This window comes from Thermobia domestica, chromosome 18, assembly GCF_964235325.1.
Source record: "Thermobia domestica chromosome 18, izTheDome1.hap1.1, whole genome shotgun sequence".
NCBI classification, from domain to species: Eukaryota; Metazoa; Arthropoda; class Insecta; order Zygentoma; family Lepismatidae; genus Thermobia; species Thermobia domestica.
Genome location: NC_137471.1, coordinates 61954689 through 61981775, shown reverse-complemented (window position 1 = coordinate 61981775; position 27087 = coordinate 61954689). Strand labels below are relative to the sequence as shown.

Genomic DNA, 27087 nt, shown 5'->3' with positions numbered 1-27087 from the left:
AATATTTAAAATTTAACTCCTCTGGAGAAATAGTTTTAGGTTTAGGATTTAGATTTCTGGGCTTTCGGCATCTATGGCCCGTCACGTGTGAGGGATAACGTCCCTCGGCGAGCACACTGTCCTGGAGATGGTAAGGAAGGAAGCGGCCTCGCGCCTATAAGTGAGGTACCGGTACCACCCCGGCATTTGCCTGGAGTGAATGAGGAAAACCTCATTCAGCATGGCTAGCCTGAAAAAGCTTTTTACACTTTTTCGACCGAGTGCCTACACCGGGAATCGAACCCGGGACCTCAAGAGAAATAGTGAGTTAACTGGTTTCCATTTCGCTGTCATGAACAAATGTAGATTATTATAAGTTATTTAGTATTTAGCAACGTAGTTTCTAAGACCAATTGTAATGTGCGCATGCGTACAAAAGGTTTTTTTCTTGTTTGTTTATTTGTGTGTCTGTTAAATGTGTGTGTGACGTAACGTTTACAGAAGGGGAGTTGTGTTTAAATGACTAGGTCAGCACGCGACAAGAGGAGGATATTCTTTTCCTGCAGGCACTTGTGATCTCAGTTGCTCTTTCATATCAGCAAAAAGTGTGCCAATGTTATTTTAAAATATCATTCCCAAGGTCATTTTTCTCTGCATTAGAAATACTGTATCCAGTGGCGTATTTACGATTTTATTTCGGGAGGGGCTTTGCTAACTTTCGGGGGGGGCTTTGCCTGGAAATGTGAAAATTCTGCAAGATATTTTATTTACTTTACTATACTAAGTAAGATTTCGGGGGGGGCTTAAGCCCGGAAGCCACCCCCCTAAATACGCCACTGACTGTATCTATTAGAATCAAGAGTAAGTTGGATTCTGGTTCAGCATGTGAAAATGTAAACAAAGTATTGTGAATAGTGTTTTGAGTTCCAACATAAACATTATTAGCATAAAAAGTGTGGTGACGAGAAATGTGACGTGTTCTGTGTGTACTAAATTTACGTGTTGTGTTCAATCGATGAAGAAATCAGCTGACGGAATGACGTATGCAATGAACCGGACGGAATTGATTCTTAACAACAAGAGCTTGGAAGAAGTTATTTGTATGGAAGTTGTATGCAATGTTGTAAGTACCTAATTACTACATTTAAACTAAATATTTTGTTGCGTTAAAACACGTTCCGGCTAAGCTTTTTTAGTTCACAGTTAATTACTTCATTTATGCAAGCAGCTTTTCACTTCTCTCACGATGCTGGGTAACGCCAAGAAGTATATTTCTACACTCTAGACCAGCGTTTCCCAACCTTTTTCAACTTGCGGCACACTACGGGTGGAACTTGATTTGTTGAGGCACACTCATAGATGGTATTAATATTATTATTAGTTCTAAATATAAAATACCGTTTTTTTTTTTTTTGTTATTACTGATCTCACAAAAAGAAAGCTCGATCACTGTTTTGTTTCCTATGGTAAATCATTATGCTTACAGTATTTTTCATTCTAATTTAAAGATAGAAAACAATTGAATGAAATATAGGACTCAGGTTTTAAAAACACACTTTCTTTTCCGAAAACAATATCCAACCTTTCACTGAAAAGGAAGATCACTAAATAACGAACGAACGAACAAACCTCGTACTTTGAAGATACAAATGTAGGTAAATTGTATGCATGTTTGCTTTGTCGAAAGAATTGAATGATATTTCAACATTTAGTTACCAAATAGTCTTCAATAATAAAGAAGCAATAATGATCATAATAATAACAAATACTTTTTTACAACATTAAAAATGTACAGTAAAGTAACACAGCATGAAACTTATAATTCAAATATGCTTCAAATATAATTCAAAAATTTATTATCATGGTTAATATACGTTACAATTTTTAAATAATATATGAATTGTTCAATAATATTAGTAATGTAACAATTTTTCCATAATATCTATTGAAAGTTACAATTGTTCATCAACATATGAAAATTACAAATTTTCAAAAATAAGTAAGACAAGTTGGTACACGAAGCAAAATTAAGGTGCAACTATCAGTCAATTGTGGACGTATAGTTGATAAACAAACCCTCATATATCGTGTCCTGGAGTTAACAGTTGTGACCTATTCTTACACTTGATTGTGTTCATTGCAGAAAATCCTGCTTCAGTTAAGCAGGATGTTGAAAAGGGAATGAGAACTTTCACAGCCTTTGTAGAAATAGCTCGCGATTCTCTCCGGAGAGAAATCCAGAATGATGCCATGTCTTGCTGTGAGTGCTGGAGGTTCAAACCTCGGTCATTCCTCACATCAAACAATGCACTTTCTTCTTGGACATTTAATTCTTCTGACTGTAGGACAGAATGGGCAAAGGGTCCTTCACACAGTAATGTATGTACAATAATATATTACAATTACAGTATTTATTTTTCAATGTAGCGGTTCATAGTAATGTGAAATACAAATATACATTTTTTTCATGTCTTCCAATTTGGTTGCCACAGAATTAATAATTTTGTTTCGATTTCCTCGCGGCACTCCGGTTGGGAAACGCTGCTCTAGACATTGAAAGGAAAATGCCGTTGTTATTTACCACGCGCAGCAAATAACAACTAGTGGAGTCAGAGGTAAAAGTGGATTTGAAAAAGTAGGGGGACGCATGACGTCACGCTGTTCCCCGTGCCTATCTTCGCCCATTGTAATTTTTAGGAAGTAGAGGGACGTCAAGGATATTTTTCCGGAAGTGTAGGAATGACATCCCCCACGTTCTCCCTCACTTTTACTCCTGAGTGGTGTACAAAAAGAGGAATTCGGATTTTAGTTCCCAACCCTTCCTTCAGCAACATGTTATGAAAAAATAAACATTTAAGATATTGTGATATATATGTATAAAGAAATCCTGAAACAATATTACATTGGAAGCTTGAACTCCTTATAACGACTCACCAAGGATAGTCGTCAACCTGGTTCGATCGATGATATATGAATCTCGAGTGGTAGTAATAGTTTGCATGTAAAAATATCTTTAATAATTATACATATTATTATTCTCACCTTTTCTACCAAAATTATAAAGTCGATGAACGGTATCAAATGGTTTATTAGTTGATACACTTTTATGTATTTTCATTCAAATTGTCATGCACACATACAAGATGATTAGGTATCCATAAACAAAAACATAACAACTAATTACATAACACTATCTATATCTCCTACAGATATTAAAAACATTCTTCTTTTGTTAATATTAAATTAACATTCTATTAAGTATAGTGCACACGTATGAGCACTTTCTGCCCAAGGTACAGGTAATTATTAAACTATCCAAAGTATTTCGTTATATAAAATGTCGCCCGACAATTGGACTGAATATAAAAGTCATAAGCGAGCTTGGCTTTTATCTTCAAGAATCACTGGTCCGTTTACAATAATGGTCTTACATTACATATGTCCATCACATTTTGATCGCCCCTCGTATGTATCTTCATTACATATTATAGATATAGATACATTTATAACAAATCTTTCACTTCATTAATACTTATCTTTTATTACATTAATATTTATCCCTTATTATTAAAAACGTCGACGCTTATAAATATAATTAACGAGGGTGAAACACAAATTACCATGATTAATAGTTTCAATCATTATTGAAACGGTGATGTTACAAATAATGTTTGATCTTTCAGGGCGCATTGAATAACAAATAAGTTAGATGGTGTATTTTAATGTATACATCGTAGCACTAAGATGTCATAATAAAGAAGAATCTTGTTCAAATAACATATAGGATAGCTCATAAAAACAGTCGTCGAATAATGAGCTAAATAAAAATGGACCTTATTCTTAACATAATCTTTGACAATTAAGTTTTCAACACAAATCAATCTAATATAAATAACCTTTGCCTTTTAATCAATTATGAATCGAATTATAATTCCTCATATTGCCTGTATAGCGAAGTTATAAGAATTGTTTTCATTATTGATATTAACACATAAACTTAAAAATAAAAGTTCACAAGAATCTATAACTGATATGGGTTTAACCTAATTTCATTAACGGTAATCAGCTTACATTCATACTTGCATATGATTCTAATAAAGTACATTGTACTGCACAATCATGATTAGGTTCCACAACATGTTGTACATGTATTTCATCGTGATTCTGATTTTGGTACGAAGTGCCATCTCTTGACCTCCAATTACGTCTATCCATGTAGCTTGTTGTATTCCTGTAATTTCGCCCTATATTCTGATTATTTTTATGTCTACTTCTGTTGGGTGATCTGACATCAGGATTACCACGATTAATTAGGTTAGGCGTATTCCCTACGTAACTTTGCCTATTTTGCTCGTTTTGATTGCTAGAATTTATTCGGCTTAGGTTGTGTTCCGTATCATTCACACTTCGGATATATAGATTCCGAACAGGTACAAAATGATCTGAATTATTCTTATTTTTACCTACTCCTGCTTGTTCATTCATAGCATGGTATTGGGTTTCATAGCATTGGACAAGCATTAATAAATGGTTGAAACTCATACACTGTGTGGAAAACAAGATCTGTTGTAACTTAAATGGGAGCAAATTTCTAATCGATGCTATTATTCTAGATTCCGATTGCAAGGGATTAACGACTTTTAATTCGTTGTATGTATTTACAACAAACTCTACAACAGATTTGTGCAAACGAGGATTGAAATGTTGATTTCTAATGGTGGCATCTCGATTTGCAAGCAAAAAGTCATTTTCATAATTCGCGATCAATGCCGCTTTGAATTCCTCATATGTATTGATGTGATCACGTACTGCTTTAAACCATAAAGAACATGGTGGGAGTAATACATGAGGGATTAATTTCATATATTGTGATCTATCTATACTCATTATATTACATTCGTCCTGAAATTTTTCCAGGAAAGAAGTAGCGTTTTCATTACATTTACCACTGAATTTACTCATAGCCCGTATTTCACTCATCTTAACACTTAACTTTACCTTTCTTTTATCATTCCGTGTACTTATTGGGTGACAATTCCTATCCATGACGTGATATGTCGTTGCACCATCCCTTTTTCGCCCATCTGTACTCTTCGGATGAATTTCTTCCAAAATAATATCCTCATCAGACACAGGTGAAGGCGAAGTCATCTCTGGTGAGTGGGGAAACTCCAAGCGCTCACTACCCATATTATTGTGGTATGTGTTGTCCTTAACCTGTAGCGTCCTAATTTCTTCCTGTAGAGTAGCTATCAATTGCGTATTTGCACGTATGTTGTTAGAATTATTGATGACCTGAATCTTTTGCTGTTGAACAGAAGATTCTATTACTTCTAAATCCTTTTTTACATCACTGATTTCTTGGATTTGGTGGTTGTGCTTATCTTGACAATCCTCAGATATTTTTTTTAACTTTTCCTCGAACTGCGAGGAGATGTGATTTATCGCCTGGACAATTGACTGTTTCGTTTCATCTGACTTCTGTTCCATTCGTCTACTTAATTCCTCGTATTGCTTGTTGGATTCTTCAGACTTCTGTTCTATCTTCTGTTCTATCGTCTGCTTCAATTCCTCGTATTGCTTATTGGATTCTTCAGACTTCTGTTCTATCTTCTGTTCTATCGTCTGCTTCAATTCGACCAAATTTTGTTTCATGGCTTCAAAATCGTCCTTACGACATTGTTCTTGCCGCTGTAAGGTTAGCAAGATTCGTTCTTCGAATGTCATTCCTGGTGCTACACTATGTTCACCGTTATCACCCTCATTGGATTCATTTTCTATTGCCTCACCGTTCATTTTTCTTATAATTATTCTACCACTCCTAAGTCTTGTGAAATTTGTATTCATTAACCTTATTACAAAAGTAAATTCACCCTTACTTTGCTTTTGGATATGAATTTACAGCAAGCTCCCGGGTGAGGTAAACCAAAATTTTTATAACGACTCACCAAGGGTAGTCGTCAACCTGGTTCGATCGATGATATATGAATCTCGAGTGGTAGTAATAGTTTGCATGTAAAAATATCTTTAATAATTATACATATTATTATTCTCACCTTTTCTACCAAAATTATAAAGTCGATGAACGGTATCAAATGGTTTATTAGTTGATACACTTTTATGTATTTTCATTCAAATTGTCATGCACACATACAAGATGATTAGGTATCCATAAACAAAAACATAACAACTAATTACATAACACTATCTATATCTCCTACAGATATTAAAAACATTCTTCTTTTGTTAATATTAAATTAACATTCTATTAAGTATAGTGCACATGTATGAGCACTTTCTGCCCAAGGTACAGGTAATTATTAAACTATCCAAAGTATTTCGTTATATCCTTTCTCCTTTTGAGCTTCGTGGCTAAGTGGTTAGCGTACGCGCCTTTAACATGGGAGACCCGGGTTCGATTTCCGGTGGGAGCTCATGTGCTTGGGATTCCACGTTAATCAGTAAGTCCACGTCTCATATAGTCTCGCTGCTGAAAATGACGTTAAAATCAACTCAACGCCCTTCCCCCTTTTATGAAATCTTGCATACACAATTGATGACAAGTATAATCCAATGACACTCGCTAGAATTTTTTCAATGGGGGAAGGGGCAAATAGTGGCACCGATTTGTGTATAAATTCAGGGGAGGTGTTCAGATGTGTGGGTCTTGTTGTCAGATATCCAAGCAGAAATTCAAGCATGAATGTCTGAGTGAGATTAGAGAGCACGACATTCAAATTTGGAATTTCCCGATTGTAATGCTGGGGGGCACGGTGACACAGTTGTAGAGTGCTTTCCTCTGGTGCATGGGATCCCTGGTTCGATCCTCGTACAAGTAAATTTGTGAAGAACAACATCGTGCTCGTGGATTTTCTCGGGGTACTCCCGTTTCATCTCCATTCCTCATTCCACCAATTCTTCCATCTTCATTCACTTGCTTTAATCAACGTCTCTCTTAGCTTAAAGGGCATTATCATGGGACGTTAAACTCAAAGGTTTCCGGGTGCCGCGGTGGCTCAGTGGTAGAGCGTTCACCTCTGGTGCATGGGGTCTCGGGTTCAAACCCTGCTCCCGCCAAGTGAACTTTGTGGTGGACAAACACCGTGTGTGGGGGTTTCCTCGGCGTTCTCCCATTTTCTTCATTCCACCATTTCATTCATTCCTCATCATCACCGTCCCCTTTAGCCTAGCCGACATAACCGTGGGACGTAAAACTCAAAGATTTCATTTCATTTCATTTCAAAGATATCCGATTGTAATTCAATAAGAACCTTCTTTATAACAATTTTTTCTCACATTGAATGCTCTGTCCATATTCAGGACCTGGCCCATTTAGACTGATCGTAATGATATGGGTCCATGAAACCAACAGCAAGGTAAGGGGTGATCACTTCCTACGTTTCCTATGACTCCTATATGTAGGCTGGTATATATGAAAATCTGTAAATAAGGAGCTGGGGTGGAACGGTAATTAAGAGTAACGAATGAGTATACTACGATTCCCGATGTAGACACTTGGTTGGAAAGATTCTAACAGCTCTTTCAGACCAGCCATTCTGAGTGAAGTTTTCTATGGTTTTTCCTCATTCACACCAGGAGAATGCCGGGCTGGTACTTAACATACAGGTCTCAGATCGCTTCCTTTCCTATTATTTTCTTCCGGGTAGTGTGCTCGCCGAAGAACGTCGTCGCTCATATGGGAATAGCTTAAAACCGTAGATACTAGTAATTGCCAGAAACAGTGGCGTATTTACGATTTTGTTTCGGAGGGGGGGGGGCTTTGCCTGAAAATATGAAAATTCTGCAAGATATTTCATATACTTTACTATAGTAAGTAAGATTTCGGGGGGGGGGGCTTAAGCCCGGAAGCCACCCCCCTAAATATGCCACTGGCCAGAAATATAAATAAGTTAACACTGACAACGGCGAAATATGCGAGTCAATGATTATGACTAGAATTGGTACAAAAGAGCACGCTGAAACTCCGTGTTTTGAACCGCAAGTATATCCATCTATCTCACAAGGAACGGACATGAACGTGTCATCCGGACATCCGAATCAAACCTAGTCAATTCGAAATACCTATTGCATCAACAGTGTTCATTAGAAAGTTATAGTTTATAGGTCATTCTCTTCAACATGAAACAAGCTTTCCAGACGTGCTATGTATTGGTGTCCATTACGTATTTGAACAGGGAGAATATCGAGAAAATTCCCACCAGAAACTCCGAATAAAAGCACACAATCCAATTGAGTTGAGTTTGAGTTTAACGTCCCGTTCAGCAGCGAGGCTATATGAGACGTGGACCTAATGATTAACGTGGAATCCGAACCACATGAGCTCCCGCCGGGAATCGACACACAATCCAAATGTATGTTGAAAAATAGAATACTATATGGAATAAAAAAATGTGTGTACCAAGTTTTGTATTGATAGAATAAATAGGTATGAGGGAAAAGCGTGCATTGGAATACAAGCTTTTCCCTCATATCTATTTCGCTACGCTGAAGAGAATGAACTATAAACCATGACTTTCCAATGAACAGTGTTGATGCAATTACTATTTCACTGCGAGTCTACGATTTTCTTTATACTAACAGGATTAATGGGCCCCAGGGACTTACTCCGTTGTCCATGGCACCTAATTTTCTGTGCATGAATATATCTTTGTTATGTTTATCGAATTGACTAGGTTTGATTCGGATGTCCGGATGACACGGTCATGTCCGTTCTTTGTCGGATGAAGACCTGAACTATCTAAAAGACCCGTGAAAAAGCTAGAATCTCATGAATGTACTCCGAATACTGCCAATGAATGTGCCGCATTCCTCAAACTATTAAATGAAATACACAGAGAGATAGAACTCCTATCTTCAACATCGCGGAAAACAAAATCGTGGATTCAGTATCCTTGGGTACAGAAGAATAGTGAAGATGTTCATTCGCCCGTAAAGAACTAGAATTGAGGTTCGAAAATGTGCTGAACCTCTTTGAAGTTGCTGGCCGCAATCAATACGCTAAATGTATCAGTCTGTATCTCTGTATGATGATAGAGCTGCATGATACGCATCCATGGCATCATGAAAAATTTAAACACTACTTTCACACAGTTCGCCGCTTGAATCGAATGTAGGCTGGATTCTGGATAGATTTAGTCATTGAGCAATGCCCGATGAAGTTTCTCAAACGCCAGGGTGGATTAACCAGGAGTTGCAGAATGACAGAAAATAATCGTCTTATTTGTATTTACAGTTTGCTCAAGTGTGCATCCGTTCACGATGCAATATGCTCATTTTCTGCTGTAAGTGTAAAAACATTTCGTACCAGCCTGCAAATGCGCATACATCTGTGACTTGAAGGAGATGTATATATCTAAAACTGTGCAGTCTTCCACTTTGAGGGATTAAAGTCCTCATGTGAGTAATATTTTTTTCTACATAAAGTTGTCCTATACAATATCATCTTTACATCATCTTCCATGCACTTTACATGGTAAATTCAGCTACTTTGGTCCACCCTGAATACATTATCCCAACTTTGATATCAGTGGGCTTTTAATGTGTTAATCTTGGATGGATTCTGCATCAAACGAGACCAAAATCAGCTTTATATCAATTACTTTTACGTTGGCCCTAATTTTCAGCTGGTGCGCCCACACTATTACAGACGTTCTGTGTTACTTCCCATTGTTAGGAGAGAATACAGTAGAGGGAGTGGTATGCATTAGTGTTGCGCGATCGCTTTTTCCAAGTTGCCCTTATCTGCGCATGTGCTAGTCTGCTAGCCTGCTTAACGGCGACATACATAGGAACTGTTGTAAGGTATGTATTAATTGCGCTCTGCTTTACTTTTTTTTTCTCGGTTTATGAGCACGTAATCTCTGTATTTGTTCTAAACATAAAAGGTATCTAGATATTTGTAATATGATAAATATGTTTAAATTACAGTGCAAGGCGAGATCTGTTACAAAACATTTACGTTTATGATTGTTAGTCTACTGCTGAAGTTATTTTGTCATAAAATATGAAGCCAGGTATTCAATTGATTGATTTTGTTTTTATGTCGTTTGTTGGCCGTTACTCCATATAGGCATCGACACAAATCTGTCTTCAATATCGGGAGGGACGGGTAAGAACGTTCCCATATTTTTTTTAAAGCGATGTTCAAAATATTTATGAAGTTCAAAAGCAATGCTGTGGAGGATCTGAGGAGTCTTCAACGTTGGCAGGTGGGCAGATTTGAGTTGAGTTGAATTTGAGTTTAACGCCCCGTTCAGCAGTGAGGCTATATGAGACGTGGACCTAGTGATTAACGTGGAATCCAAACCACATGAGCTCCCACCGGGAATCGAACCCGGGCCTCCCACGCCAAAGGCGCGTACGCTAACCGCTTAACCACAGAGGAGCTCGTGGGCAGATTTGAGACTTATGGGGGTGAGATGGGGAGAGATGAGTTTCATATGGTAGATGAACCTGATTTCTGAGGTGAACTTGTTGTATATTATATAGCAAGGAACATCAATTTCATCTTACTTTCCTTTGCGGTAGTCGGACACAAATCGTCACATTTCTTCCCAAAAACACTTTTCAAATCGGATTATTGGGAAGCAGTCTCCCCAGTTCCAAGATTGGGGGACACTTTCCTCTCAACCCCCCCCCCCCGGGATTTGCGTCAGTGTATATAGGACGAGTGTATCGCAGTTTTAAGCAGGGTACAAAGTAAAAAAAAATCTTGGTACTGTAATACTACGAAACAGAGTTCCCATATTTTAACATTCATAACTGTTGAACCATGCAGACTTAGGGATACCGCTAATTACTAGTTCATTCTTTAATTTCATAAGAAATATACTTTAATTACATATGAGTGGTGTAGTTTGCAAACTTCTGATAGCAGCGCCACTTTATCCACCCCCTTTAGCTTATTAGTGAAGGAATTTTATTCTAAAAATATTAAGTGGGGACATTCACTCCTCCCCCAGGGATCCTGCAACCTGATTTTAGGTAATATCTAAACTAATCCCCTAACACTGTTCTGATTTTTTTTTTTTTTTTGTATCATACAACAACGCAGTTGTGAAGAATAGATTTTGTATTAATTTGGGGTTCAAACACTGGCGCAAACCCCGGGGAATGAGAGGGACATGTCTCCTCCAATCTTGGAACTGGGGGGACTGTTCCCACCAATAATCCGATTTGAAATGTGTTTTTTGGGGAAAAAATATGTGATGACTTGTGTCCGATTGCCAGAAAAGAAAGTGAGATGAAATTGATGCCCCCCCCCCAGAATAAACCTCAAATCTACCCGCATCCCACTGTCGCAGACAACTCTGCTCCCTGATCCTCCACAGGATTGTTTTTCAACTTCACAAATATTTTGAGCATCGCTCAAAAAAGAAAAAAAGTCTTACTTGTCCCCCCCAATGTTGAAGACAGATTTCCGCCGCTGGGTCCAAACAATGACATGACGGGCTTGCCAACCATATGATAATTTAAGCCCTAATGCTATGTACGATAATGCCCTTGCGATAATAGGTGAATATACGATAATTTTAAAACGCACACTTTTTGCAGGTTTCAATGTGTAAGTGAATTTATTGTAGATGAGAAAGAATTATGAAACACATATACTTAGGTTTATGTCATTCCCGCTAAAATAAATCAATAAAGATTTGGGAATTGGTTTATGTCATTCCCGCTAAAATAAATCAATAAAGGTTTGAGAATTGGTTTGTCATTCTCGCTAAAATAACTCAATAACGATTTGAGAATTGGTTTATGTCATTCCCGCTAAAATAAATTAATAACGATCTGAAAATTGGTTTATGTCATTCCCGCTAAAATTAATCAATAATGATTTGAGAATTGGTTTATGTGATTCCCGCTAAAATAAATTAATAACGATTCGAGAATTGGTTTATGTGATTCCCGCTAAAATAAATCAATAACGATTTGAGAATTGGTTTATGTCATTCCCTCTAAAATAAATCAATAATGATTTGAGAATTGGTTTATGTCATTCCCGCTAAAATAAATTAATAACGATTCGAGAATTGGGTTATGCCATTCCCGCTAAAATAAATCAATAACGATTTGAGAATTGGTTTATGTCATTCCCCCTAAAATAAATCAATATTGATTTGAGAATTGATTTATGTCATTCCCCCTCAATAACGATTTGAGAATTGATTTATGTCATTTCCGCTAAAATAAATCAATAACGATTTGAGAATTGGTTTATGTTATTCCAGCTGAAATAAATCAATAACGATTTGAGAATTGGTAATTGGCAGCCATTTTTTAAAGTCAGTTACGTTTGCGATGGGATGGAAATATTGTTGTTCAGTGTTAATAAGGATTTAAAGGATTTAAAAATTGGTGTTAATAAGAATTTAAAAACTAGTAAGGACATTGATGCCAATTTGGGGTTCGAAACTGAAGATTACTAGATAAGTTTATTATATATCATTGCTATTAGTAGTACTATTTTACTTGTTTCTACAATTTTCACGTTCATAACGAATATACGAAAATTGTTTGTATTTTACGATAATTTTAAAGAGAAAAATCGATAATTTTGCTCTCTGAGATTGGCAACTCTGTGACACAGTTGGTGGGCGAGCACATAATCATGTAAGATCATGTAGGGCTATAGGGCATTCCCCACCACACTATCTCGCCTGGATGGGAACTGGATTACAGGACCTCGTCGGTTGCTCTTCTATCGGGAATTCGGGACATAATGCACAGAAAGGCATGCTGGTCATCCTGTAGAGCCAGCGAGAAAGCCATCAGCTATTTGAGAAAACATAATTTGGGAAGCGTTGTATAATTCAAGGGTTGACCGAGGGAGGGGGCCAAGCCACAGAAATTAAATTCCGAGAAATCGAAGGGTAAAGTGTAGGACAAATAACGGCCAATTTTCCCCTGTAAAGGTGGTTCTTTCATTTCTGCATACCACTCTACAGATATTTGTGCAACTTTTAACCTGTAATATATGATGTAAAGTGTGTTGTATTAAGAATAATAGACGAATATTACTAATGTAAAGGAAATATTTTGCAATGATGATATCTGACAGTTTGGTTAATACACACACTAAATACAATAACCTAACAAAATTACATTAGGTTAGGTTCGGTTAGGTTAGGTTAGGGTAGATTAGATTTCTAACCTAATCTAAGTTCACCTAATTTGTTATTACATACCCGAAAGTAATGTGCTTTACACCTTTAAAAGCTATTCAGTATTATATGACAGTTCATCGAACTCTCCTTCCCCCATCCTCATGTAACTGCCGATTGAATTACATAAATCGTTACGGCACTACAAGCATTACATTGTGTCAATATTGACTGTGTTATGGTCTGATTTCAAATTTTAGTGGAATCGGTGGTACATAGGTGGAATAAATGGCATCATCTTTACCAGATTACGGTACTTCAGATTGTTGATCTTCCTACCATCAGGATACAGCACCCGTAGCGCACTCAACACATTTGCGTCCTGTGCCTGGATATTTCTGGAACACACGAATTTTCTTCCATACCTTAACAGATGAATAGGTGCACTTAACCAAGATAAACCCAGATTCAGTAGCCGATACTCTGACAGCCGTCACCTTTCGCATTTTCACCTTACTGCCAGTTTCATCCACTGTGTCTTTGAATAACACTTTGGAAATGGACTGTACATCTTTCATATAGGATGACATCACGCGTATTGTATAAAATGGATCCTGCACTCTGGCTCTTCCAACAAGATCGTACCACTGTTCAGGCATGTATATATGACTTGTTTTCCTGATTTTTTGTTAGATAACTCCAAAATCAGCATCATACGTCAGAAAGGTGTGGCTTGGAACCAGGTAGTTGTGACGTATTTCTTCAAACTTGTGTGAACGAACCAGAATGTAATACAACAACAACAACAACAACAAAAATGGTAATGTTCTTGTTTTGTCCCAGGAGTACGAAAAGAAACAGTTTTTTCTTGTGTAGAACATGGCCTGGATTCAGAACAAATTCCGGCAAGCAGGATCCGATTTCAGATGAACCACGGAATGCGTCTATTTCTGGTCACATTATACATATGCAGGCATTTTTCATATTGCACTGCTGTCCACTTGTTTAATTCCTTTTTAGAAACATTTCATTTCCACTGCTCCGCATTTAATACACGTTTAGGACCTTTTATTGACGTTGTTTGATAGCATGCTAGCAGGTCTTTGTTTACAAGCAGACCTGTCTTCTGATTTTTCGTTCCAGCTAGTCTATGGTTTATAATATTATGATATAGTATAAAATTACGCAGGTCTTAAAAGAAAATGAAACTGAGTGTTTGAATCTTCCCCTTGACGAAACTCTGCGTACGCTGCTAGTTGTTATCGAATTATTTACAATGATAATAATAATAATAAACTCTGGTAAAAACAGTAAAGAAAATTGCGAGTAAAACACTTATTTCCAGGTTAAAATCACCATTACATGGAGAAAACTGTTAATGGATCGATTCCATTAGTAAACTTGGCAGAAATAAATTGCTTTTGCTATCTATTGCAAAACACAAGATTCAGCTAGCGTGATTCTAAGAAACTCACATTGTTTGGGATTATTTGTGTATTTAACAGCGTGTGTGTGTGTGTGTGCCTTTAGCTGGCAACAGTGTTCAAGTTGCTTAACGCTTTTCTATTGTTTTGTGAAGTGTGTGAATGTGGAGGCAGCAAGAACATGCAGTTTTGGTGGACCATATATCATGGTAGAACATCATACAATATAGCACAAACAGTAAGCCATCGTATTACAAACATTTACAACTAAAGACCTTGTGAATATGTTTATTCTCGTGTATTATTTTTGTGTGCAAACTGAAGGTGTAATCATTAAATACAGTGAATTTATATTTGGTTGCATTCATGTGGTGTACGAATCAAGCCTTACAGTCCACTAGTATGAATATTGTTTTTAACATTGTCATTGTACTTTAGTGAAAAAACAAATACATACATTCATATTGTACACACATATTTTCGTATATTGGATACGGATATCTACTGTTAAAAGTCATCGTTATCCATGAATTGTGTCCCTTCCAGACAAGCTTTTAGGGGGTGACTACCTTCCTCCGGATCTATGAGAGTGTCCCCCGGAGGAGACCGAAATAATATGTCCATAATATGAAAACAAATAGAAGTACCAGCAGTGGGCCCCTTCGAATACTAAACGTGCTTCCCCGGAACATTTTTTTTTGAAAGAAACACTGCCCATGAATATATTAGCAAATTGACTCAATTAACAAATTTGGCTGAGATAATCACTCTTGCTATCTATTGCAAAAAGTACAATTCAAAACTTCACTTTCGTTCAAGATTTAGCGTGTGGAGTAACGGACGGATATAATAACAGAGCTCAGTAATGTTATCCTAATAATCTTCTCTTATAAATAACGAATTGTTATCACACTGATTTTGGTGTTTATAGAGCAACAAGACAGATGCATTAATATGGTAGTAGTTTTGTACATTTTCTACATCAGAGTTAGGCTATCAGAGCCAGAAGTGCCAGATCCGCACAAAAGTCTATAATGAATCCATTTAAATTTTCCTTACATGTATCACTACATTAGTCTCATGTCCTTTTAAACTTTCCAAAAGCTACATTCGTGGTAAAGTCTTCATATAAAATGGTGCTCTTGAGTGAATTGTACAGTTTGTGATCCATTGGTTTTCACCAGACGTAGAAAAGAATATTTACATGCCATCGACTCATTGTACAAATTCTGTAATGTTTAGAAAACAGACTAGGGTACCCAGTCTGCCAAGAAGCAGACTGTTGTTTCAACAGGGTCCTGGGATAATACACAGTACAGAATGAAGAACATAAAATCGTAAGTGACTTTTCCTTTACGAGTTCAAACTAGAACATTATGCACATCTAGCCCCGAAATACATCAGCAGTGCATTTGCTGCAAGAATGGTGAATGAACACACAATATGACGTTGGTTTATGAAATTTCGTGGCGGTAATACTACACGAAAAGTAGAACGTAACAGCATGTTCTAATGAGTATATTCAGGAACATTGCGTAAGCGAATACAACGAGAGGAGCGAAGACTGTTAGGAAGCTAAGATTACGGAATGTAAGGAATTAAAGACTCAGTATAAGGGAACTTACCCAAAAGATGCGTAACTAATGCCACATTTACACTTTACGATGGATCACTAGGTGTTCTCGGTGCTATGCTAAACACTGCTTGAATAGTGCGCCGTTACCAAGTAGTGTCGAGTGTTTACTGGTGCCAGATAATAAAGGAAGTAATCATGGAATTCTGCTTGGATACTTACTGGAGAAATTTGTTTTCGATCCTTACCGCAATTAACAGCAAAGCCCCGCTTCTCAAACTGCAACGCTAGAATCTAGGAATTAAACGTACAAATTTAGCAACATCGCATTATGGCGTTCTGCGCACGTTTCTTCTCAAAATCTATTTCCTTAAATGTAAATCAATAATTAAATAAAATGTGAAACATAACACGAAAAACGGTCAAAGAGTATATCTATTTCGTAATGAGATTGTTACTTTACACATTCAAATAAACATTTTATAAAATTGAGCACTTGTAGCAAGATCTAACAGTAAGTGCCATCTTGTGTGCTCATTGTGAAACGAATCATTTTTTTCCTTTTATTTCTTACCTCTTTCGATATCAGAAGACACAACCAAATGAATTAGTGTCTTGTGTTGTAGCTGAAACATAACTTTATCTTATAGTACAATATTTATAATGAGTAAAGTTTCATTGCGCAGTAGTTAAGGGAATGAGCTAAAATATGTACTGACTACCGCGTGGTGCCACATTTCCAGACCAGGAAAATTCCAACAATATAGAGACGAAGAGCACGATACGGAAATTTTGTCCTAGTAGCGTAAAGAAGAATCAAAATCTAAAGGGCTACATTCGGACACTATTTGGTAAAACAGTGGTTCCCGAACGTTTTAAGCCCGCGACACAGTTTACTAAACTCCCGCGGCATCACGACATATTGGTTTGATTTTTCCTAATAATAATAGTGCAAGCCTAAACGTTTACGTATCAAATAATGACGTTTATGTAATACAGAGCATTGTTGTTGCTACTGAAGGCATTGTTAGGTACAGTGTGTCTCAAAATTAATTTTAACAAAGCTTCGTGAGATTTTAATTCTAAAATTTAGCAACATAACCCATGAAACTGTGAGACACATCGGTTGGAAACCACTTTAAATGAACTGCATAAGAATTTCCAGTAATCTCAATTTACGTCTTAGTTCCAAGGGAATAAACGCTTGGAACTATACGTTGAAGAAAAATTCATACTATAACATCATATTGAAAGACAAGAATTGGATTGGATTTTGAGTTTAGCGTCCCTTTCAGCAGCGAGGCTATAGAAGACGTGGACCTACTAATTAACGTGATATCCGAACCACATTAGCTCCCGCCGGTATTCGAACCTGGGTCTTCCACGCCAAAGGCGCGTACGCTAACCGCTTAGGCACGATGGAGCTCATATTTAAAGACAAGGAAGATCTCCAATATTATGATCACCTGACAGTCCCAACTATTACAAAGGCTGTATCATCACATTTGAAGACAAAGAATAAACTTGCATCATATTTACAGATGGAGATTATATAATACCAAATTTACGAAGAAGGGTTTATAGCACATATTTACAAAGAAGACCGAAATAATACAGGTATATAGAGAAAGACTACAAAATAAGATTTCCATGCGAATAATACTATAACACTTCAGTTACAGATTAGAAAGTTTACATCACCACATCCAAAGAAAAGGAAGACTTCTTTTGAGTTTAACGACCTACGATTATGTACCAAACTTAAGGGCGATGATGATGATGAGACAGATGATAATGGAGAAATTATGAAAGTAGGAGGAAACAAGAGAATCCCTAACAAAAAGAAATTTCACACACAATAGTTTTTCACCACAAAGTCCATTTGGCGGGATATTGGGTTAAACCAGGTACTCCACGCGCCAGAGGTGAACACTTTTGCTGATACCATGAGGAAGATGGTAACACAACATTTACATACGAAGCAGGGGCGGCGATTCGCGGGGGCAAGAGGGAGCAGTTACCCCCCAATTTTTTGAAATGACCCCTTAATGTATATAGTTTCATTAGGAAATATAAAGTTTTTGTATGTTTTACTGGCTCATAGAAAAAAATGGTGCCATATGCCGTTGCGTGAGTACGTATTGGTTGTTTATCTTCCCATAGAGTTAAGAAAGCTACAGAAATTGCGTTTTAATTGCAATTCAAAGCAATTAATATAAAGGTTGCGTATTTCTTTAAATATCGTAGTATTTAACTTGTAAATGCTTGTAGTATTTACTGTCTTTCATTTTCTAGAGTAGTAACATACATTTAATGGCATGTGTAGAATTAAAAATATAAGTTGTTCAGTTCCCCAGTTTCAATGTAACTTCTACAAAACAAGCCTCATTATTCATTAGTATGGTTATTATTATCCTTTCTATTTATTCGTTTTGTAAATTTGTTATTAAATAATCTGATCTCACAGTTTTCCGATAGAGTTTTAAGATGTTCATGAGCAAGGAATCAAATTCCTTCTTGCACCTTCATTGTTTAAGAGTACCTACTTGCGTTGCTCTCGTTAATTTACTTAATAAAATGTGAAATACGATATAGAATATTTTAACTGAAAAAGATAGTATCCTATTAGTTAAACAAAGGGTTAGAAGCAACCAGGAAAAATAACACTGATATACAAATATTCAGATCATGTCTTGCCCTTCCACTTTTAACGTCCAATCGCCGCCACTGATACGAAGAATACTATAACATCACATTTAAGCGATATAGAAGACCGTGACGCCATATTTACAAACTGGGGAGACTTACATCAGCAGATTTACAGACAATGAATACTATAACAGTGCACTCAAGGACGAAGAAGACTATAGCATAATATTTGCAGATGAGGAAGAGTACAGTATAACACTTCATTCACAGACGTAGAAGAATATAGCACCACATTTACAGATGACAAAGGCATTATCATCATATTTACAGACAAGAAAGGTAGTAATATTATGCTTACAGACGAAGAGTTGAGCTGATTTTGAGTTTAATGTCCCTTTCAGCAGCGAGGCTATATGAGACGGGACTTACTGACTAAAGTGGAATCCGAAACACATGAGCTCCCGCCGGGAATCGAACCCGGATTTACCACGCTAATGGCGCGTACGTTAACCGCTTAGGCATGAAGGAGATCGCTTATAGACGAAGAAAACTGTAAGTTCATATTTAGAGATGATGAAGGATATACATCATACTTTACAAGGAACGTGTCCTTTTATTTGGAATTAAATAGAAATCAAACTTCTTCTGTTACATTCTTTTTGATAAGAAAAATTAATACTGTACATATCATTCATAATTTTGTGATGTAGGTAAATGATAATATTAATGGTAGAGTGAAAAATATATATTGAACTTTGAAACTCAGCTCATGTATAGTTCTTCTGCACTTTAAATATTTGTTGGTTATCTAATCTTATCAACACATTTCTAAAGTGTATCTGTATATGCATGAATTTCAATAGAACACAGGGAACAATATGAACTTAATAGCTTAATGCTGCTGCAAGGATCGATTAAAATCAATACAAGAAATCGATCCAAGGACATGCAAAGAAAAACAATGGAGCTTAGCTACGTGAAGGTCCAGAAATATATAAAAGAGTAACGCATAGAATTTCAGTTGCTGTAAATGTTGCGATCTAGAACTGCGTGGTATAGTTGGTAAGCCATCTACCTACCAACCCAACGGCCACAGTTCGCTTCCCGGAGAAAGTCGAATTAGTTTCTTGTGCCCAATCCTCCAGCGGGGTTAAAGAAAACTGGCTTCTGTAAAAATGGGTATTAAATTGGAAAATCCCAGCTGTAGTTATCAGTCTGAAGTCCAATTACCCAACTTGTGGGAGAGAAAAAAAATAGTTTAAACGGTACGCTGGAGTACATGTAAGTACGCTTAAGACCTTTTTTTTCTACATTATGAGTTAGTCACAATATCTAGGCAGTAATCTTTTATGTTCTTAAAAGAGTTTCAGATAGAGATTTTGAAGATGAAAATCAAAAGTGGATTTGATTCCCTTGTGCAGTGAATGCACTATACGTAATCAGACACACTACACTCCGCTCGCAACACCAGTGGCGGCTCTTCACAGAAATAACATCTATAAAAATTAACACAATCTTGTGGCCGCAAATTAAAGGAAGAAAGCTTATTTAATGTTCCAATTCTTGAATATCACTTTCTGAAGCTATATAAAGCTTTTCCCCTTAGCATATAGGGATGAAAGTTTTCTTTTTTAATTTGCGACTTCCCTAAAGACTAAGAATAAACAGAAATCTATCAATATAAACAAAAATGAAAATCTCTATGTTTGTCACTTAGTAACTCTTGAACCACCCGACCGATCTCGATCAAATTTTCAACATAGATGAAATTCGGGCCTGGGGTGGTTTTTAGAATTTCACTTTGATGGTGCAACTTAGGGGAGGGAGAGGAGGATATATATAAAAAATGATCGAAAATGACCGATATTAGTACCGAATTCATAGTTTTCGGGATCGCTGTGACACATCCGATGCCGTTTAAATCCAAATTCAGCCCCGCAACTTGGGGGAGGGATATATATATATATATATATATATATATATATAAACATAAAGTGTTCGTGTGCTCTAAAAATGGCACCTACTGACCACAAAGCACTCTTCTATAGGTCAAAATAAAGCGAAAGTGTTACATGATGAAATGCCCTCCGGGTCCTCCTTTAGCCGCTATGGGGAATCAAAATTTCACAATGTGGCAACGTCGCAGGGTAACTTGGAGCCATTAGCATTACTCTACGAATACAACAAGGCAGTTAAATTGATTTCTAAACTAATAAGTGATGTAAGTATCAATCAATATCGACTTTAGTTGTCATCTGGAAAGACTCGATATAACTATTTGATAGATTGGTACATCTTATCTATGGTTCTTTATTTGCGATGTTGCCACATAGTGCAATTTATGTCTCCAGACGATGACTCGAAAGGTATACATATATATAGTTTTTGCTTTATTTTGACGCGTAGAATAATGCTCTGTGGTCCGTGGGCGTCATTTTTAGATATGATTAAGATTAGGAATTTACATGAAGTCTCATCCATCACTATGGTGAAATTAATCCATCGTATAAATTTAAAATGTAGTCCGGGTTCCAAATGCAAATAAGTGTATAGTGGCAGGGCTGATTACAATATACTTGAAGCAGTGGCATATTTTGTAGGTTACTGGACTTACCGGTGGTAGCCTTAGAATATTAAAAAATAAAGTTATTCTAATATAAACTAAATTATATTGATAATTTTACATTTTAGTATCTTCTCTCAATGATACAAGTTCCTGAGAACTGCATGTATTTAGAAAGATCAACTAACTTCTTCGCACGCAGCTATCTTAAGAGGTCTTCGATATGGCAACGCAGCAGTAACCACTCTCCATCTACTATTTCGATTCCTGGAGGGAGATCATGTGGTTCGGATTCCACGTTAATCAGTAGGTCCACTCTCATATAGCCTCGCTGCTGAACGGGACGTTAAACTCAAAATCAACTCAACTCTCCAACTACTACAGTAAGAATCATATCGGTGCATTCTCCTTCGCTCCACCTGTGCCCACAGCATACGAACGGGCTGCTAGGTAACACTAGTTGCCTCTAGAGAAATCGGTTTCTTGGGCGTGAGCAAAGAGTAAAAAGTTAATTACACTAGGAATGACGCGGCATTTTGGCGATCTCTGGAAATTGTTTCGGACATCTTGAGCCTCCTTCGGTAGCGGTTTGCGTCAACGCGATAAAAAAAATTTGTTTTACATTATTTTGCGATAGTTACCGTAGCTGTTATAAATACCTATTTCATTATTTGCGTTTCGTTGCCGAGACTCTTACAGACTGAGGCTCCTTAGTTGGCTAATCGCCTATTTCAGTGTTCTTTATTACTCGATTAGCTTCCATTTTCTCTGGTAAAAAGGGTTACCCCTATTCAAAGCAAAACGTAGGGTTACTTAATGGAACAGAAAAGATAGAAATGTACGATCCTTGTTCCGTAATACCAATAAGATAATATATAAGTCTTGCTAGTAGAGAGAAAATCATATTTATCTACTTGATAAAAGGAAAGTGTATTGTAAGGGTTTATTCTTATTTTGAAACCTGTATAATAACGTAGAAACTAGACTCCAATAATAATAATAATAATAATAATAATAATAATAATAATAATAATAATAATAATAATAATAATAATAATAATAATAATAATAATAATAATAATGTACAGATGTTATAAAGGTTAGTGGTAGCCCAAGCCATCAAACCAGTATACGCCACTAACTTGAAGATTGATTCAGTTAATCATTTTAATTGATTTAAATTTATCGCGTCCATTATCTTTCCATAGTCTTTGATGGTTATTTGTAAATAATACTTTACTTTCGTTATCAATGTTTATTTAATCTCGTTCTAACTGGGATAAGATATTACAGAATTTTCTTCTATTTTATTCAGTTTAGCGAAAAAGACTTACGAAAGCAACTTCCGTTACAAGTATTGAAACGGCGCCAAACTAGAGATGTTACAATTCACTGCGAAAGATATTTTAACATTTTGTGCATTTTGTTTGATTTTTGCTATATTATTTTCTGTGACTTTGTTTGGTAGGTCGGTGGAAACCGTGAGAACGCAGAGATGATGAAATCATAATTTCATGTTTTCTCAAGAAGCCTTATTACTATGGACAGCTACAGCAGAGTGGAAGCTACTAGTGATGTTGAGGTATCGGGACTCAAGATTACTGGGATCCAGGTAAGTAATAGCGTTCAGAAACATTGTAGATTCATAGCATAGTCTGTATTATACTTAACCTGTATTATACCTATATTATGCCTGTATTATACTGTATTATAGTATCACCTTTATTCGAACATAAGTTTCGATGTTCGAATAAAGGTGATACTACTTGCTGTGGTTGTAGTTTTCACTTCATTAATTAATCATATATATATATATATATATAGTATGAAATTTCTATTAAGCTACAAAATTTTAGGCGAGATTATTTTTGATTGGAAGAAAGGACTTGGGCAATAAGGACCAGTTATCGATTGGGACATGATAGTATCATTCGATTCGTATTCACAAGCATATCAAGGATTGGTACGGCATTTTTTCTGAAAATTTAATTTTTAATGCGGAAATTAGTTAAAATTCGGGATTTTGGGCAATGGAGCAATTGTCGATTGGGATACGTGATGGATATCATTCGATTTGTATTGGCAAGTACGTACATCAATAATAATTAGTATGACATTTTCCCTAAAATTCAATTTTTACCAGGAAAACGAGTAAAAGTTTGGGATTTTGTGTAATGGGGATCAAATATCAAGTGGGAAGTGATGAGTGTTATTCGATTCGTATTGATAAGTGGATGATAACTGATATAACATTTTCCAAAAATTCAATTTTTTAAACACTGAAAATTAATTTTAAAAAATCATGATTTTGGGCAATGCGAATCACTTGTCAAGTGGAACGAAATGTTTTCATTTTTTTTATATGGAAAATTAGTTCAATGATCAATACAACTTTTTTTTTTTTTTTTTTTTTTTTTTTTGAAAATTTAGATTTAACCGGGAACTCAATAAAACTCAACCACTTTTGCTATTGCAAGTCCATTGGTGTCTGGGACGATTTGTCTGTCGTTCTACTCGCATAAAGCCTACATCTTTCATTTTTTTTAATTAGGCTCAATTATAATATACCTACCGTTATAAAATTCTAGATTAACACTTCTCAGTTTATCTACCACAGTGTAAGGAAACTTGTATCGTTCTTTCGAAAGTTTGTTTTTAATAGAGAGTAACTAATCTAGCAAGAATACAACCTTGTAAATTTGGTAGCTTTGAAAAATTTTATAAACGCAGCAAAACCTTATAATAAATATCCATAAATAATTTTCTGTACTCGTATATCTAAAGAACAATGTTTTGTTTAAAGTTCAGTTATTTCTCTCCATGATATACTGTAGTTAGTACTTCCAACTAAATTTATTGGAAAATATATACATTATATCTGTTGATTATTTTATTGCGATTTGTAACAGCTTCGATCTGAAAGCATAACTAAGGGGAAAAATGCATCCCTTAATTACGTTAATCATTCATTAGCCTTTCTAAATTTAGCACAAAATTTTGTAGAAGTGAATCCAAACCAACCTATGCGAAATGATTTGTCCCAATTAGGATACTTAGTGACCTTTGTCTAATAAAAAAAAAAAAGTTTGTCCATTACAAGAAACGTCCGCATAAAGTTATATCTAATCCACATATTTACATTCCAATTGTGAAAAAATGCTGATTAGAAGTAAACAACGTGTACTACTTTTATAGCACAATCTGAAAGTTTAGAGCAAATAAATGTGTTACCAATATTTAATACAAAAATATACACCGTATTTGTTTTCATTGCACATAGCTATTATTCAATTATAATGTTTGAAAGTCGAGTAGCACAATCTGTAACAATAACAATGCAGCTAATTACCTTAAAGTAGATCATTGCTTTCTTTAAAGTGCAAATAAAAGTGTTAGCATATCTCATTCCAAACACTTAGTGATAACAAAATATATACTCTCTTGAACCGAAGGCTGTTACCCACTATCAAGACAATATAGTACCTAATATGGAAGGAATAGACAAAGAGTTTATTTGGTGCTGCTTGTAATTGTCCTTCTGTCTTTCCTTCTTATACTCCACACGTTGCATTCAGAGTCTCCTAAAATTCCCATTGCCCAAAATCCGAAAAATTTTTCCCGGGTAAAAATAGAATTTCGGGGAAAAATGTCATACCAATTATTGTTGTATACCTACTTGTTAATACGAATCCAATTATAGTCATTACGTGTCATAATCGACAACTGGTCCCCCATTGCCCTAAATCCCGAATTTTTACTAATTTCCTGGGTAAAAATTAAATTTTGGGGAAAATGTTATATCAATTATTGATGTACTTGTCAATACGAATCGAATGATAACCATCACGTCGCAAGTAGAGGTGACAACTGGTCCCCATAGCTCAAGTCGTCCCGAAAAGGTGACTTCTCTGCAAAGATCTAACTTCCTGTTTCTTGTAAACTTTAAAATAATTAGTATTGCTTTTAAACATCATCTGTAGAGTGTTCTTGTCACATGCAAAGGAAAATGTTTCCCGATTCCCAGTTTCAAGTATAAAACTGGAGCGTCATTTCAGATTTTGTTTCGGGGGGGGGGGGCAAGACCCCTTGATTTAAGTAAAATTTCTCGTTTTTCACAGATTTACCATTATTCTTTTGATAAAATCTATATAAATCTCAAACTCAGGGGCAATTGCCCCCCCTGCCCCCCCTAAATGACGCCCCTGGTATAAAACCATAAAAATTACAAGCAGTATATGCGTCACGGTCAGGAGGATGTTTATTAGAAAACAAACTACACTAGATAAAATCTCTTAGTTAACAGTGTATTTTTACGTGTACACAATGCATAAATAAATAGGTTTTAAGAAAAAAACTGTCAATTATTACAGAGAACGAAGGATATACTTTCTAGCCTCACAAAAATGCGTTATTCAATGTTTTCTCGAAAACTACGCATAAAAATTTACCCTCGATTATTTTAGTTTAGGTTCGATGTGGTATATTGATTGATGTATATCTCATCTTTGGCCAGTATTATAGTCACACAAAACAATTCAATATTTAATAGTTAACCACTATTTTGGACTATACCTCATTAACCTCACTGAGTACTGTCGTCATGCTACTGTCATAATCCAAGGCGTGTTTAAGGTTCACTTCTGTATCAACTTCATCGTAATAGATAGTGTGTTTGTCATGTAGCCAGGCCCGTATCCAAGGGGGGGTCTAGGCCCCCCCTAAAATTTGCTGGCCCCCTCTAAAATTTTTACGGTAGTATTGCAAATGAACTATAACATGGTGATGAACTATAATATGGTTGGATCCCCCCCTAATTTCAGCCGGGCCCCCCTACATTTTTTGGCTGGCTACCGACCTGCGTAGCATCAATTTTTCAAGTTTACAAAAAAAAAAAAAAAAAAAGAGAGAGAGAGAGAGAGAAGGAAAAACTCTCGCTTTTCTCCAAATCTTTGCATGATAAGGATTTATATGTATTTTTATCATTTTATTAATATCCAGAAGATTACGAGATGAAATAAATGTTAGAAAGAGAAAAGACATGGTGATTGGAACGAAGCGATAGATGTCAAGTAGGAAGGAAGAAAATAGAATAGATCATTGGTTCTCAACCTTTTTTCACTAACTGCACATTTTACTGAACACCCATGAGACAGCGACTTTTACATGATTTCTCATTAATAATAACATAAATTACAGTATTGTAAGACTATAAATTTCTATGAAGTAGTGGCTCTATGTATTACTAAGCATTGTTGCTGTCGCTGGGGGCGCTGACTGGTACAGCCTATCTCAAAATTGATTTTAACTAGTTAATTAATGTGTATTGATTTTTAAATTTTAAAATCCTGCGGCATACCTTATGGGACTGCGTGACACACCAATGTGTTGCGATATGCCTGTTGACAACCACTGGAATAAGTTACTGGATTTCGATACCTGGGTACTATTATTAGTGCTGACACGAAGTGCGAGAGCATGAAATAAAAGCAAAATCTTTAAGGTTAGTTTAAAGGGACAAGTTTTGCCGATAGGTGTCACTGCAGTCTTCGTATCTTTCTCATGTATTTTTCACCTTTCAAGAAAATTCACGATTTCTCTTACAAATTTCAGCCTGCAGATTTCAAATTTTTATAGAAGGAAGTTCATAAGTCATCGAAGGCAACAATCCGTACCGATTTTTTATTTAGAATATACTTCATTGTTGAAATGAATATCCAAGCCTTTAACTAACAATATAACTGTTTCAACAATTAAGAAAATTCTAAATAAAATATA

At 36.0% G+C, this 27087-nt stretch overlaps 1 protein-coding gene across 1 annotated transcript in view; it reads left to right on the top strand.

Moving 5' to 3' along the window:
* Nucleotides 1-824: 824 nt before the first annotated feature.
* LOC145676050 (facilitated trehalose transporter Tret1-like) overlaps nt 825-27087 on the top strand; it is a 52485-nt gene continuing 26222 nt past the window's right edge. Inside the window, exons 1-2 of the mRNA XM_081746904.1 lie at nt 825-1102; nt 22781-22924. Coding sequence (XP_081603030.1) covers nt 22853-22924 — 72 coding nt within the window. The 5' untranslated portion in view covers nt 825-1102; nt 22781-22852. The remainder of the gene's footprint in view (nt 1103-22780; nt 22925-27087) is intronic.